Source organism: Muntiacus reevesi, chromosome 1, assembly GCF_963930625.1.
Source record: "Muntiacus reevesi chromosome 1, mMunRee1.1, whole genome shotgun sequence".
NCBI classification, from domain to species: domain Eukaryota; kingdom Metazoa; phylum Chordata; class Mammalia; order Artiodactyla; family Cervidae; genus Muntiacus; species Muntiacus reevesi.
This window is the reverse complement of record NC_089249.1, coordinates 92,842,857-92,857,382: the sequence shown is the minus strand read 5'-3', so window position 1 is coordinate 92,857,382 and position 14,526 is coordinate 92,842,857. Positions and strand designations below refer to the sequence as shown.

General features: G+C 34.8%; 1 protein-coding gene across 12 annotated transcripts in view; it reads right to left on the bottom strand.

Moving 5' to 3' along the window:
• ST7L (suppression of tumorigenicity 7 like) overlaps nt 1-14,526 on the bottom strand; it is a 102,029-nt gene that overhangs the window by 51,781 nt on the left and 35,722 nt on the right. For all 12 annotated transcript variants that reach the window (XR_010659203.1, XR_010659201.1, XR_010659205.1 and 9 more), the window contains 5 exons: nt 13,353-13,507; nt 11,685-11,782; nt 11,188-11,302; nt 8,606-8,678; nt 7,586-7,688 (listed from right to left, as the gene is read on the bottom strand). Coding sequence is in view for 9 of the 12 variants with exons in the window: in XM_065906928.1 (XP_065763000.1) it covers nt 7,586-7,688; nt 8,606-8,678; nt 11,188-11,302; nt 11,685-11,782; nt 13,353-13,507 (544 nt within the window). In the remaining 3 variants the exon portion in view is untranslated. The remainder of the gene's footprint in view (nt 1-7,585; nt 7,689-8,605; nt 8,679-11,187; nt 11,303-11,684; nt 11,783-13,352; nt 13,508-14,526) is intronic.

The following is a 14,526-nucleotide window of genomic DNA, read 5'->3' as shown; positions in this document are numbered from 1 at the left end:
TTTTTTCTTTATTGAGGTATAATTTAAAAACAGTAAAATGCACAGGCTTTAAGTATGTAGTTCAATGACTTTTAAAAAACACAGACAAGCAACACCATCACCCCAGAAAGTTTCCTTTCCAGTTAATACTTCTACCCTGACCACCTGAGGCAAACTATTGTGCTAATTTCTATCACAATAGATCACTTTTATCTTTTCTTGAGTAGCACATAAATGGAATCATTCAGTATATACTCCTTTGCACAATACTATATTTTTAAGATTCATCCATGTTTTGCTGTATCAGTTGTTCTTTTCTTTTTATTGCTAAATAAATTTTCATTCTCTTGGATACATACCTTAGTGTAGAACTTCTGGGTGACAGGATGAGATATATGTCTAATTTTATAAGAAATTGCCAAAGTGGTTGTATCATTTTATACACTAAGGCAGCAATGTATTAGAGTTCTAAATATTCCACACTCTTACCAATATTTTATAGTATTTTTAATTACAGCCATTCTGATAGGCATAATACCTTATTGTAATTTTATAATGCATTTCCCTGATAACCAAAGATGGTGAGCACCTCTTTACGTGTTTATTGGACATTCCAATATCTTCTTTGCTGAAGTATCTGTTCAAGGCTTTTGATTAAAGTTGTCATTTTATATTTATATATTCTGAATATGAGTCCTTTGGCAAACAAGCAAATTGGAGATACTATTTTCCTGTTTGCAGTTTGCATTTTCATTTAAAAAGAATGATGGTGAAGATTTTATTTATTTATTTTGGCCACACTGCACAACTTATGGGATCTTAGTTCTCTGACCAGGGATAGAACTTGAACACTCAGCAGTGAAAGCACATAGTTCTAACCACTTGACCACTGGGGAATTCCCTGCCTTTTCATTTTTAACACTGTCATCAGTGAGAAGAATTTTAAAGTTTTGAAAAGGCCAATATAGAATTTTTTTTTCTCTTACAGTTAAGTGCCTATACTGTCCTAGGAAATTTTTGTGTACCTGAAAATTTCAAAGATATTCTTAGATTTTTTTTCTAAATGTATAGTTTTAGCTTTTACACTTAGGTAAATGATCCATCTCAAATTAATGGTTATGCATGCTATGAGAATATTTCATGATTTTTTTCCCCATTCAGACATTCAGATGTTCCATTACCATTTGTTGAAAAGCGTTTCCTTTCCCCACCCAATTGCACTGGTGCTTTTCTCAAAAATGAAATGACAAAATACATATGGATATATTTCTGGACTTTTTAAGGCAACTATTTCAAATTTAAATCTAAAAATAATAAAATTTAGAAGAATTTTGTGGTAGTATGCTAATAAAAACTCTCAGTGAAATATTGCAGCAAACTATTGCTACATCCTAAATTAGACAATACTATTCTAACTGATGTGTAAACTGTCTTACTAAAAACAATTACATCTACAGTAAATCACTGATATTTGGGGGTTTAATATTTATGGTTTCAATCATCTGTGGAATCTCTAAACAGCCATGATGTATAAAGCCATAATTTTGTTAAGGCACAATCTGAATCATGTGCTCTGAGGCTTGTTTACACATAAGTAATTTACCAAAGGGAAAACCCTAGCTGACTCTGCAGTATCCACATCTCAGCAAGGTTCATGACCAATCTCATGATTTCATTTCATGGGTAAAATTATGTTACACTGGTATTTCTCAACTATGGAGATTCATAATGGTTTTAGATCATGTTAAGAATGTCAATGGCAGAAAAATGTTAAAGAACATTTTTTATAAGTGAATTTAAAAATGTGCAAAGGACTTGAATATTTACCCAAAGAAGATACACAACCCCATTCTTGGGCATATATCTGGAGAAAACCATAATTAGAAAAGACACACATCCCAATGTTCACTGCAGTACTAGTTATAATAGCTAAGACATGAAAGCAACCTACATGTTCATTGACATATGAATGGATAAAGAATATGTGGTACACATACACAATGGAATACTATTCAGCCATAAAAAAGAATGAAATAATGCCATTTGCAGCAACATGGATGAATCTAGAGATTGTCATACTAAGTGAAGTAAGTCGAACCGAGAAGGACAAATGTCATATGATATAACTTATATGTAAAATCTAAAAAGAAATGATACAGATGAACTTATTTGTAAAACAGAAATAAGAGTCACAGATGTGGAAATCAAACAGATTGTTACCGGAGGAAATAGGGAGGAGGGATAAATCCAGAGATTTGGATGAGACATATACACTACTATATATAAAATAAGTAACTAATAAGGACCTACTGTATAGCATGGGGTACTCTACCCAATGTTCTGTAATGGCTTGTATCGGAAAAGAATCTAAAAAAGAGTGGATATACGTATAACTGACTCACTTTGCTGTACAAATGAAAGTAACACAACACTGCAAGTCAGTTATATTCCAAGAAAGATTTGAAAAAATTTTCAAAAACAGCCAATAAGCACATTAAAAGATGTTCAACACCATTAGTTATTAAGGAAATGCAAATCAAAATCACAATGAGATGCCATTTCATACCTACTACGACAACTATAGTTAAAAGACAGAAAATAACTGTTGGCACAAATGTATAGAAATTATAAACCATTCTTAACCACTCTGCAGCATGAGAGAGCAGAGCATTTCATAGAAAAGTATTTTTAGACCTCTGCTTCCGGTAATGGAAGACTGGGTAACTCAGATCAAATCTCCCAGATAACTAGAAAAGCTGTTGATTTTAAGAAGTTGAATTAAATACATTAGAGAATTAACAAAGGGTAAACAATTATGACGCCACAGTCCAGCGAAGGCAGAAATCAGAGAAGTAAGCCACACCTGGGGCTTCTTTTACAAAATATAGGGACATTAGACAACTCTGGAAAAGATGCTTAGGAGGCTATTCAGCCTTTTTTCATCAGTTTCATAAGACTAAAGGAACAAAATTTGCAGTTCAAGGCCTGTCAAGAGTGAGGGTCCTGGCGAAACCCTCAGGATTAGACTGGGGCTCTGAAGGCTGCATCTTAGGAGTAAGAATGAACCAGAAATAAACTAAATATTTCATGACTGAAGTCAGTTTAGTCATCCAGGTAGACCATAAAATATCAATCCCTGAAAATGAATTAAGGTGATCATGACCTGCTAGTGATTCTTCCAGGCATCTAAGGGCAAAGAAAATTTTCTCTGAAGAAATATAATATTATGAGGTTTTAAGCTATTTCTACAATTTTTCAAATAAAATATCTGGCACATAGTCAAAGAAAATCAGGCATAAGGGAAAAGACAATATGAATATGATGCAACAGAAAAAGGCAGATAATAAAAACAGATACAGAAAAGTTCTCCATATCAGGATTATCAGAGAAAGAATTTAAGATAACTACTTTAAACTATTTTCAAAGAGAGAGTAGATTACATTAAAAATTTTGGCAGAGAATTCAAAACTACAAATAATGTAAGAAATGTGAAAAATAAACAGAAATTCAAGAATCAAAAAATGTTTTAAAAGAGGTGAAATCACACAGAGTATGTTTTCTGGCCAAAACACAATTATGCCAGAAATCATTCATAAGAAGATAATCTTCATATGTTTGGAAGTTAAATACATCTCTAAATGGAATAAATATACCTCTAATCAAAGAGGAAGTCATAGAGGAAATTAGAAAATATTTTGAACTAAACAATATAAAAAGTAATGCTATACTATGCAGTTAAAATTATATTAATATTAGAGGTTAATAGACTTAAATGGATATATTAGAAGAAGAAAGACTAAAAATTAACGAGTTAAGTACCTTTAATAAGATATATGAAATAAAAAAAATAAAACGGGGCCGAACAAAGTTGAAATCTTTATGCCAGTAAATTTGAAAATTATGAAATAAATTCCTAGAAAAATATATCTTACTAAAAACTACCATAAGAAAAAATTAAAAATGTGAATAGCTATGGTACTCTTGCCTGGCAAATCCCATGGATGGAGGAGCCTGGTAGGTTGCAGTCCATGGGGTCACTAAGAGTCGGACACGACTGCACAACTTCACTTTCACTTTTCACTTTCATGCCTTGGAGAAGGAAATGGCAACCCACTCCAGTGTTCTTGCCTGGAGAATCCCAGGGATGGGGGAGCCTGGTGGGCTGCCGTCTATGGGGTTGCACAGAGTCAGACAGGACTGAAGTGACTTAGCAGTAGATGGAATGGTTAAGTAATTGAATTTGTAATTAATATAAAATTTGTAAAGGAAATCCTTCTAACAAAGAAAAATACAGAATTAGATGGCTTTATCAGCAAATTCTACCAATCACTGAAGGCAGAAATAATTCTAATTTTTACACAAATTATTCCTGAGAATGATAACAGGGATCACTCCTTAATTTGGGCTTCCCTGGTGGCTCAGAGGGTAAAGTGTCTGCCTGCAATGTGGGAGACCTGGGTTCGATTCCTGGGTCGGGAAGATCCCCTGGAGAAGGAAATGACAACCCACTCCAGTATTCTTGCCTGGAAAATCCCATGGACAGAGAAGCCTGTAGGCTACAGTCGATGGGGTCACAAAGAGTCGGACACGACTGAGTGACTTCACTTTCTTCTTTCACTTTCACTCCTTAATTTGGTTTATAAAACCAGCAATAAAGAAAAAGTATTGATCAAAAATATAAGAAAAGAAGGAAGTGAACATAATTAATGTCAGGATGGTGGTCACCCTCATACACTATTAGTGGGAATGTAAATTGGTACATTTTGATGCCTTTGAACTGAGGTGTTGGAGAAGACTCTTGAGAGTCCTTTAGACTGCAAGAAGATCAAACCAGTCAAACCTAAAGGAAATCAATCCTGAATACTGAGTACATTGGAAGGACTGACACTGAAGCTGAAACTCCAATACTTTGGCCACCTAATGCGAAGAGCCGACTCACTGGAAAAGACTGATGCTGGGAAAGATTGAAGGCAGGAGGAGAAGGGGACAACAGAGGGTGAGATGGTTGGATGGCATCACCGACTCAATGGACATGAGTTTGAGCAAGTTCCAGGAGATAGTGAAGGACAAGGAGACCTAGCGTGGTGCAGTCCATGGGGTAACAAACAGTTGAATGTGACGGAGCAACTGAACAACAAACTGGTACAGGCACTACGGAGAATAGTACGGAGGTTCCTTAAAAAACTAAAAGTAAAGCTATCGTATGACCTTGGAATCCACTCCTGGGTGTATATGTAGAAAAATATGATCTGAAAGGATACATATTTACCACATATATTCACCACCAATATTCACCATAGTACTGTTCACTATAGCCAAGACATGGAAGCAACTTAAATGTCCATTGACAGAGGAATGGATAAAAAAGATGTGGTATACATATATAATAGAATATCACTCAGCCATTAAAAAGAATAAAATCATTCCATTTGCAGCAACATGGATGGACCTAGAAATCATCATACTGAGTGAAGTAAGTCAGACAGAGGAGAAATATCGTATGACATGCTTTAGGTGTGGAATCTAGAAAGGAATGATACAGATAAATTTACTTATAAAACAGAGAGATTCACAGACTTAAGAGAATGAACTTGTGGTTGTGGTGGGAGGAATGGAAGGAAGGGATAGTTAGGGAGTTTGGGATGGACATGTACACTCTGTTATATTTGAAATGGATAACCAACAAGGACCTACTATCATAGCACATGGAACTCTACTCAATGTTATGTAGCAGCCTAGATGAGAGTAAATAAAGACAGAGAGGGAGAATGGATACATGTATATGTGTAGCTGAGCCCCCTTGCTGTTCACCTAAAACTATCACAACATTGTTGACTGGCTATACCTCAATACCTCACTTCATGGCAAATAGATGGGGAAACAGTGGAAACAGTGACAGCCTTTATTTTGGGGGGCTTCAAAATCACTGCAGACGGTGACTGCAGCCATGAACTTAAAAGACGCTTGCTCCTTTGAAGAAAAGCCATGACCAACCTAGACAGCATATTAAAAAGCAGAGACATTACTTTACCAACAAGGGTCCATCTAGTCAAAGCTATGGTTTTTCCAGTAGTCATGTATGGATGTGAGAGTTAGACTATAAAGAAAGCTGAGTGCTGAAGAAGTGATACTTTTGAACTGTGGTGTTGCAGAAGACTCTTGAGAGTCCCTTGGACTGCAAGGAGATCCAACCAGTCCATCCTAAAGGAAATCAGTCCTGAATATTCATTGGAAGGACTGATATTGAAGCTGAAACTCCAATACTTTGGTCACTTGATGGAAGAACTGACTCCTTGGAAAAGACCCTGATGCTGGGAAAGACTGAAGGCAGGAGGGAAAGGGGATGACAGAGGACAAGATGGTTGCATGGCATCACTGACTCGATGGACATGAGTTTGAGTAAATTCCGGAAGCTGGCGAAGGACAGGGAGGCCTGGTGTGCTACAGTCCATAGGGTCGCAAAGAGCTGGACACAACTGAGCGACTGAACTGAACTGAATTGAACCTCAATACACAATAAAAAGTTAAAATAAAGAAAAAAGAACAGTTGTTGCCTTTAGGCAGGAGAGAAGAAGTTGTAATTGGAAAAGGGTAGGTGGGTTTCTGGGGAATCACAATGTTGTTTCTTGACTTCAGTGGTAGTTCCCAATTACTTGCTTTGTAATAAATCATTAAGATGCACATTCTGTTTTTTTACACTTTGCTTTTTATGTATTACAATTTATACCAAAAATTTTATTTAAATTTATGGAACCAGTTTCACTTAATGAGAGAATGGCATAAATATTGTTGACCTTCATTCTTAGATTTCAGTAATATTCTTGACTCTATCTTTATTTACTCTAAACAGACTTACAACTCATATTTCTTGGAGATTATCTTTTAGAGGTTAATTCTTTAATATTTGCTAGCTTCCAAATTCCACTAACACATTATCCTGGAATCTACAATTACATTTTTAAGTAAAATCATATTCTTGAATATGCTATACTTCCTAATTTGGAACATGGTTTTTAAAACCCAAAATTTCACCTTGAGTGATAACACACATAGATTAACCAATAATTTGCATGTTTGCAAGGTGTACAAAATAAAGACAAATGAGATGAGTACAGTTTCGTCTGGGACTAAGTAAACATCAATTCAGCAATTTTCCGGAAACTTCCACATCTGTTTCCTAACACTGATTATTTTAACCTATTTATCTTCAGTCTTTGTCTACCTAGGCCTCATTTAAAACCCAGGTATCTGCCTAGATGTAAAAAGCGTTTAAAGTAACAGGAAATCTGATTTAATGATCTGAAATATGAATGATCTTTCATAGGGCCAAGTCATTTTATTTCTTCTCTGTAACTATAGTAAAAGGAACAGCTAAGTGAACATACCTCAAATTTAATTTTGACAGCAATTATAAAGCCTATAGTGAAGTACTGCTCCTATCCACCTTTCTAAATACTTTTAAACATCTCCTTTAAGGCAAACATCAAAATATAGCAGACTAAAACAATTCTGCCTCAAATTATGGAGACCCAAAATTTGGTCTATACACTGTTATGAATCTGATTAACTTAAATAAAAGTAGTATTTTCATCATAAAATTTCTTACTTTGGGAACATGAGGATTAAATTCCACAGCTCTATGAATTGCTTCCACAGCATTAATTTCTGCTGTGCTTAACCCTCTTCTGGAGGCTATTTCTGGAGAGAATCTATAAGAAAAGAACAAAATGAAGAAATAAATATTTAAATACATAAATATTTTAATTAATTAATTAAGGTCATCTAGCCCCTGAATCAGAGGTTTCTGGTGATGGCAAAAGTCAAAGTCAAATAGCTACTACACTTTGGTTCAACATATAAAAGAAGGCAGCGTAAGAGATAGAAATCTTCAAGTTAAGGTGAAGAAAGCCTTCAGAAGTCCATTAGACTCACATTGTGGGCAAAGTAATGAAATAAGAAATGCCACACAGGGACATCTAGAAGATCTCATGAAAGTATTACATTCTTAGCAAATATTCATTGAGAGGAAAAAGTCTGTGAACATTTCATTCTAATTCACAGTAAGGCATAGTAATCTAAGGTGAAAGAAAATATTTGCCATTTGGTTGGTTTCTGAGTATCTTACCTGTGGAATAAAGAGAAATTCATTAATGGCAGCCAAAAATACAAGGAAATCACAATAATTCAGAATTATAATCTCAGAACAGATTAACATGAAACCTATCTCCCTTCCACACAACCTTATCATTATTACCATCACAGCTACTATGTACTGAATACACTTTCTACCTAGTAATGCTTTGGGCATTTAACACACAGAATCTTCACACAACCACCCTATAGTATTATTCTTATTTTATAGATGTGAAAGAAACCCAAACTGATTAACTTGACCAAAGTTCCACAGCTGATATGTTGTAGACTTTGAATTTGCACCAAAGTTTACTTAGCTCTAAAAACCTTGCTGTTTCAACTGTTACAGATAGTAAGAATCTTCAAAGCCCTGTAAGCTAAGGGTTATTCAGCAGGAAGTCAGGGGGAAAAAGCATTTTTAAAGTCAGTGAATAAAGAACATAACGTTAACTTCAGCAGTCTTTCCAAACGTGTAGCTTTCATGACCACTTACTTATCTGAAACAGTCCTCGTCTTCAACAGCGCTGCTGTGTAACAGATGGCTGCTGACTTTGGAAGGCTTATATCTATAATAACAATGTTTAATTCAGGTAAGGAACACAGAAATACCTTAAGACAATTTTTAGTAAGAATATTCATAGTTCAATTCAACAGATATATTGATAATAAAGCAGTAAAATCACATGGACATGAAATTGGAAGACCTGAGTTTGAAATCTTGTTTCTATTATTTACCAACTATATATCCTTGAAGTAGCCACAACTTCTTTAACCTCAGTTTCCTCAAAATAGAGAAATGATAATTTTCTAGCAGAGATGTCTGTGAAAGTCCTCATACAATGTTAGAAAGTACTCAACAAATATTTATAATAGGCTGCTTGCTGCTGCTGCTAAGTTGCATCAGTTGTATTCAACTCTGTGCGACCCCACAGATGGCAGCCCACCAGGCTCCTCTGTCCCTGGGATTCTCCAGGCAAGAATACTGGAATGGGTTGCCATTTCCTTCTCCAATGCATGCATGCATGCTAAGTCACTTCAGTCGTGTCCGACTCTGTGCAACCCCATGGACAGCAGCCCACCAGGCTCCCCTGTCCATGGGATTCTCCAGGCAAGAATACTGTAGTGGGTTGCCATTTCCTTCTCCAAATAGGCTGCTTACAATAATACCATCCAGGGAAAAGGGCATTGTATAGATAGAACTACATAAAACCTCCACCTATTCACAGAGAAAAACTAAGATTAAAAAAAAATTAATAGTAGTTAAATCTAAGTGATATAACCATGGGTGATCTTCATTTTCTTCTTCCTATGTTTTTGCATTTTCTACATTTTAAGTGATACTCTTTTATAAAATAAAAAGAAATTGAGAACTATAATGAAATTATCTTAAAGAATGCCCCAAATAATGTTATCAGGAGAGTAAGACTACAGGCCTTTCTTTCCAGATTCCAGAGTTATACTAGCAAATGGAGAACTAAAGAAGTAAACTTGCTTTTAACTTTTTCAGGACTCTAGAAGAGTAAAAACTGGGGACTCATAAAAATAACTGAAAACACAGAGGCATATCCAAATTGCTAGTTTTATTTTATTTTTAATGAATAGGTCCTTTCTGATTTTTCATATTCAGTCCTTAAGCTTGTTCATCATACGTATCATAAGCAGGCTATACATCTGATAAGTAACATATGGAAAGAATTTCTCACAAATTTCTCCATGAGCCTATACTACTCTAAAGCACTTCCTAAGAATTCCAGATGTTTAAAAGAAATAAACTTCTCCTTCCAAGTGTAATACATTTCAAACTTTCTAAGTCAGGGGGATTCCTAAGCTAATGGGTTGGAGCTTACAACAGGACAGTGTGAATAAGTGACTTATATGTGTTCTGATACAGTGAAAGATATGACAAGAAATATTACGCTAGCTAGGATGTTCTCAGTTTCAGGTTAAAAGCCGATGCCTTACTCAGAATGAGGAGAAAGACTCTGCTTCTTAAAATTTATCTCAACTCCATTTGTGATAAACTGGCGCTGTTACAGTGCAATAATAAAAACAGCCAATATATAATGACTTATTACTTTGGGGAGACTAGTACAGAAATCGAATACCTAAATTTAAGTTCAGGCTTGCCACTTAACCTTACCCAATTACTTCGCCTTCTTCAACTCCAGTTTCCTTATTTATTAACTGGAAATAGTAAAAAACTTGTCCTACCATCTCTCAAGATTGTTGTAAGCATCAGATAAGATAATAAATTATACTTTGTAACTAAAAAGCAATGTAAAATGTTGTTCTGAGTTAACTCTTATATATACTGCTAAGCAACTTCTGTTAGCCTTCCCCATCACTCCAAAAGAAATGAAGTGTATAGCACTCCATACTTTTCCAATTACCTCACCTAACATACTATGCTTCAGTATAACTATTATTCATTTGTCTGTATGTTCTACCAAACTGCAAATCCTATAAGAGTTAAGCCCATGTATTCTTGTTTCCCACTGTATTCCAAGTGCCTCACACAGGCACTAAAACAAATGAATATACTTTGACAAAAGGAAAATTTCTCCTTGCAGACTTTCGCTATCAAAAGTATTGATAAAGAAGATACTTAGGGGCTTCCCTGGTGGTCAAGTGGTTAAGAATCTGCCTTGCAATTTAAGGGGACGTGGGTTCAACCCCTGGTCAGGGAACTAAGATTCCACATGCTAAGAAGCAACTAAACCTGTGCAGCACAACTACTGAGCCCTCACACCACAGCTAGAGAGTCTGTGCACTGCAACAAAAGATCGGCGTGATGCAACAAAGATCCCTCATGCAGCCACTAAGACCTGACGTAGCCAAATAAACAAATATTTACAAAAAGAAGAAGATACTTAATAGCAACTTGTGTCCACAGACTCTAAATACTGACTGGAAAGAATGCAAAGAGAAAGTCAAAATACCAGAGTAGGATACCATTTGTGACCACTTTATATTGAAAACAAAACAAAACAAAACACTTTAACTATGCTATCAACTAAGAGGGGCTTCCCTGGTAGCTCAGCTGGTAAAGAATCAACTAAGAGAATTATCACTCACCATCATATTTTGCTAGAACTGCTTGGACATCTGCATAGGCTTGTAATTCTAAAAGTGATTCTAGGAGATTTTCATGGATGTTCAACATAGTAAGAGGAGGAAATTCTTTCATTAACTGTATATTAAAAGGAAAAAAAGATTAAAATTATAGCAAATGAACTCAATACAGAAGTATAAATTCTTTATTAAAACTTTGGAGACTCAACCTCTAAGAAATTTGTGTATATTAAGTATCTTGTTACAAAACTATCAATTAAAAAAAAAGATTCTGGGGAATTCCATAGTGGTCCAGTGGTTGGCGCTTTCTCTGCCAGGGCCTGAGGTTTGATCCCTGGTTGGGGAGCTAAGATGCAACAAGCTGCACGGTACCACCAATAAATAAATGTTACAAAATAAAAAGCCACAGAGTGATTTTGCATTAACTTAACCAGCAACTTAAAACATATTTTCAGTTTTGAAAGAATAAAGATAAAGGTTAAGTCATCAAATTTACTTACATCTCTCATTATTTTTACTGCCTCTCTTATTCTTCCCAATTTTCTTGCACACATTGCCAGTCTTCTTTTAATATACACCAGTACATTGGTATCTCTCCCTATTTAAAAAAAACAACAAATTGGCCTCCAACTAATAAAATAAAATTTAAAAAAAAACAACAACAACAACAACAAATGACCCAAAACTATCACTTTTATATTATGACCAGGTATTTCATTAATATATTTATCTATCAATTTTATTAGCCTAGAAGGGAAATAATTTTATACACCCTGGAAGGTTCAATTAAAATTAAATTGTGTCAGAATGGAAGAATATTAATAATTGTTGCATTTGGGTAATGAACAATGAATGAAAGTTAATTATATTGCTCTATCTTAATAGCTGTTCGGTGAAGTTTTTTATATTAAAAGCTTAAGATATATATGTATATATATACATATATGATTACTTTTGATTCTAAGTAATCTGAGTACAGCATATATAAAGTAACTTGTGTACACTAGTCAAGTAGATTTTACTATTAAAATAAAAGACATACATTAATAGGTAGAAATAACATGAATCTATTAAATTTCTGTATAAACAATCTACTATTTTAATATTATCCATTATCTTAACTGACAAAAGATATTAAAAACAAAATTTATATACTAGTGTAAATTTATGCTCAAGGGCAAAACTACTTCTAGAAAGGGCTAACAAATATTTCTGAACCTAACCCATAACTAAATTTGAGATTATACGAGGACAAATGGCATGACTTTTTTACAGATGTAGTTTCATTAGTTCCAGACTGCAAGATTATATATTCCCACAGTTGTATGTTATAACAACATACATTAATGAAACATCCTATATACATCAATATTTAGTTTAGAGAGAAAACATTATCCAAATTTTAATTTCCACAAACAAAAGATTTAGAACTTAGCTCCCAGCAGATAATGCATTATATAAACATACTTCAATTTATTGCCCATTCTCTGCCAAAATCATGAAATTAAACCCTCTGGCCACGCAATATAGCAGGAAGCAACAACATTACAGATCCTAACATCTTTGGTAAAAAGTGTCTCAATCACAACTGGGAGAGTATGCCTAAGAGTGGAAAGAAAGGATGTCAGTTGCTATGGCCTGTATGATCTCAAACATACTGTAGAGAAAAAAACCACCAAAGAAAAAGTCAATACCAAGTGTAAGGCTGGTTTTTGTGCTAAAGGGCCACTCCCTGGCACTACATGAAGATATTTTTACAGCCTGAAGAGCAAACCAAATGATATATATACCTCTACTACTGCTTGGGTAAGGGTGGATAAAAGTAACAGCTGTTTATCATTACTAGAAGGTTCTCTTGAATCTTGAATATTTTTGAGTTGTGTTTCTCCAATGACCAGTCCAATTCTTGCGTGAAATAAATTACTGTTAAGTTTCAGAGCAGCACATCTCTCAATAACCAGAGCAGATCTATTCTCTTCCACAAACATTCTCTAGCTAATACACATTTCTGTCTTGCTGACTTGAACAGATTTGTTATATCTCATGAATAGCAGCAAACTTTTAAGTATTAAGTTTTTTTAATGTTTATTGTTGTTCTGTGTTTTACACATAAAAGAGGCAACTGCAGGAACTAAAAGACAGGTGAAAATTAGTTCATATTCACTTACTCAGTTGAGCTTCATGCTGAGGACTTTGGTGCTGGCACTGTTGTGACCGCCTATAAATTGTTTCTCCTGCCTTGAGTGCCTGCTTAAATAACCTTTCGGCATCGACAATAGTTGTTGCTTCTTCCTCAGCCAGTAGAACATATGCAGTGGCACAGCTTTAAAGAAAGCAAGCAAGGCAATTTTAAGTAAAATGGTAAAGCAAGTAGTTTCTTTGGGGTCTGTCTATTTACATAACATTTCCCTATCTTTACCTAAACTTTCTGTAATAGGAAAGAACATTTTCTATCCTATTACAAGTTAATCACTAAAGGGATGTTGCCTATAAACTTAAATTATACATAATAATTCAACTCTCAGAACTCTGCCTCCCAGGTAATGAGCATTATGCTAAAAGACTTTTATTTAGCTCATAGGAAACATCTTGGCCAGGCCCACCTGGGAGGAAGAAATTAACATACTCCTCCAGAGGTGGATGGGAACCAGGAAATGTTTGACTTCACTTCTTCCCCTTTTAGTATAAAAGAAGAATGAATTCTAACTTAGTCAAGAGAGTTCTTTGTAAGCATAAATGCACCATCTTCTTGATTTTCTGGCTTTCAGAATAAAGCTACTATTCCTTGCCCCAACAACTCATTTCTCAATTATTGGCCTGTCACATGGCAAGCACTCACTACAAGGTCAAACTTGGTAACAAATTTTGGTTATTCATAAACACTTTCTATTTTTTGTTTTTGTTCTATTACTGTTGTTATACCCCTCTTGTGAAGGGGTATCAAATTGTGTTTTTCATTTTTATTTCTCTTATGATGAGTGACATTGAGCACCTTTTTATGTACTTTTTGGTCATTTATATATCTTCCTTGAAAACATGTCTATTCAAATCCTTTGCCTATTTTTAATTGGGTTGTCTTTGTTACTGAGTTGTAAGAGTTCTTTCTTATGTTCTGAATACTAGGCCCTTATCAAATATGACCTGCAAATATTTTCTCTCAACCTGTGGGTTGCATTTTCACTTTTTTGACAATATCTTTTGACTGCACAAAAACTTTTAATTTTGATGAAATCAAATTTATCTAACCATCCCCAAGAAAAAGAAATGCAAAAGGCCAAACAGTTGTCTGAGGAAGCCTTACAATTAGCTGAGAAAAGAAGAGAAGTGAAAGACAAAGGAGAA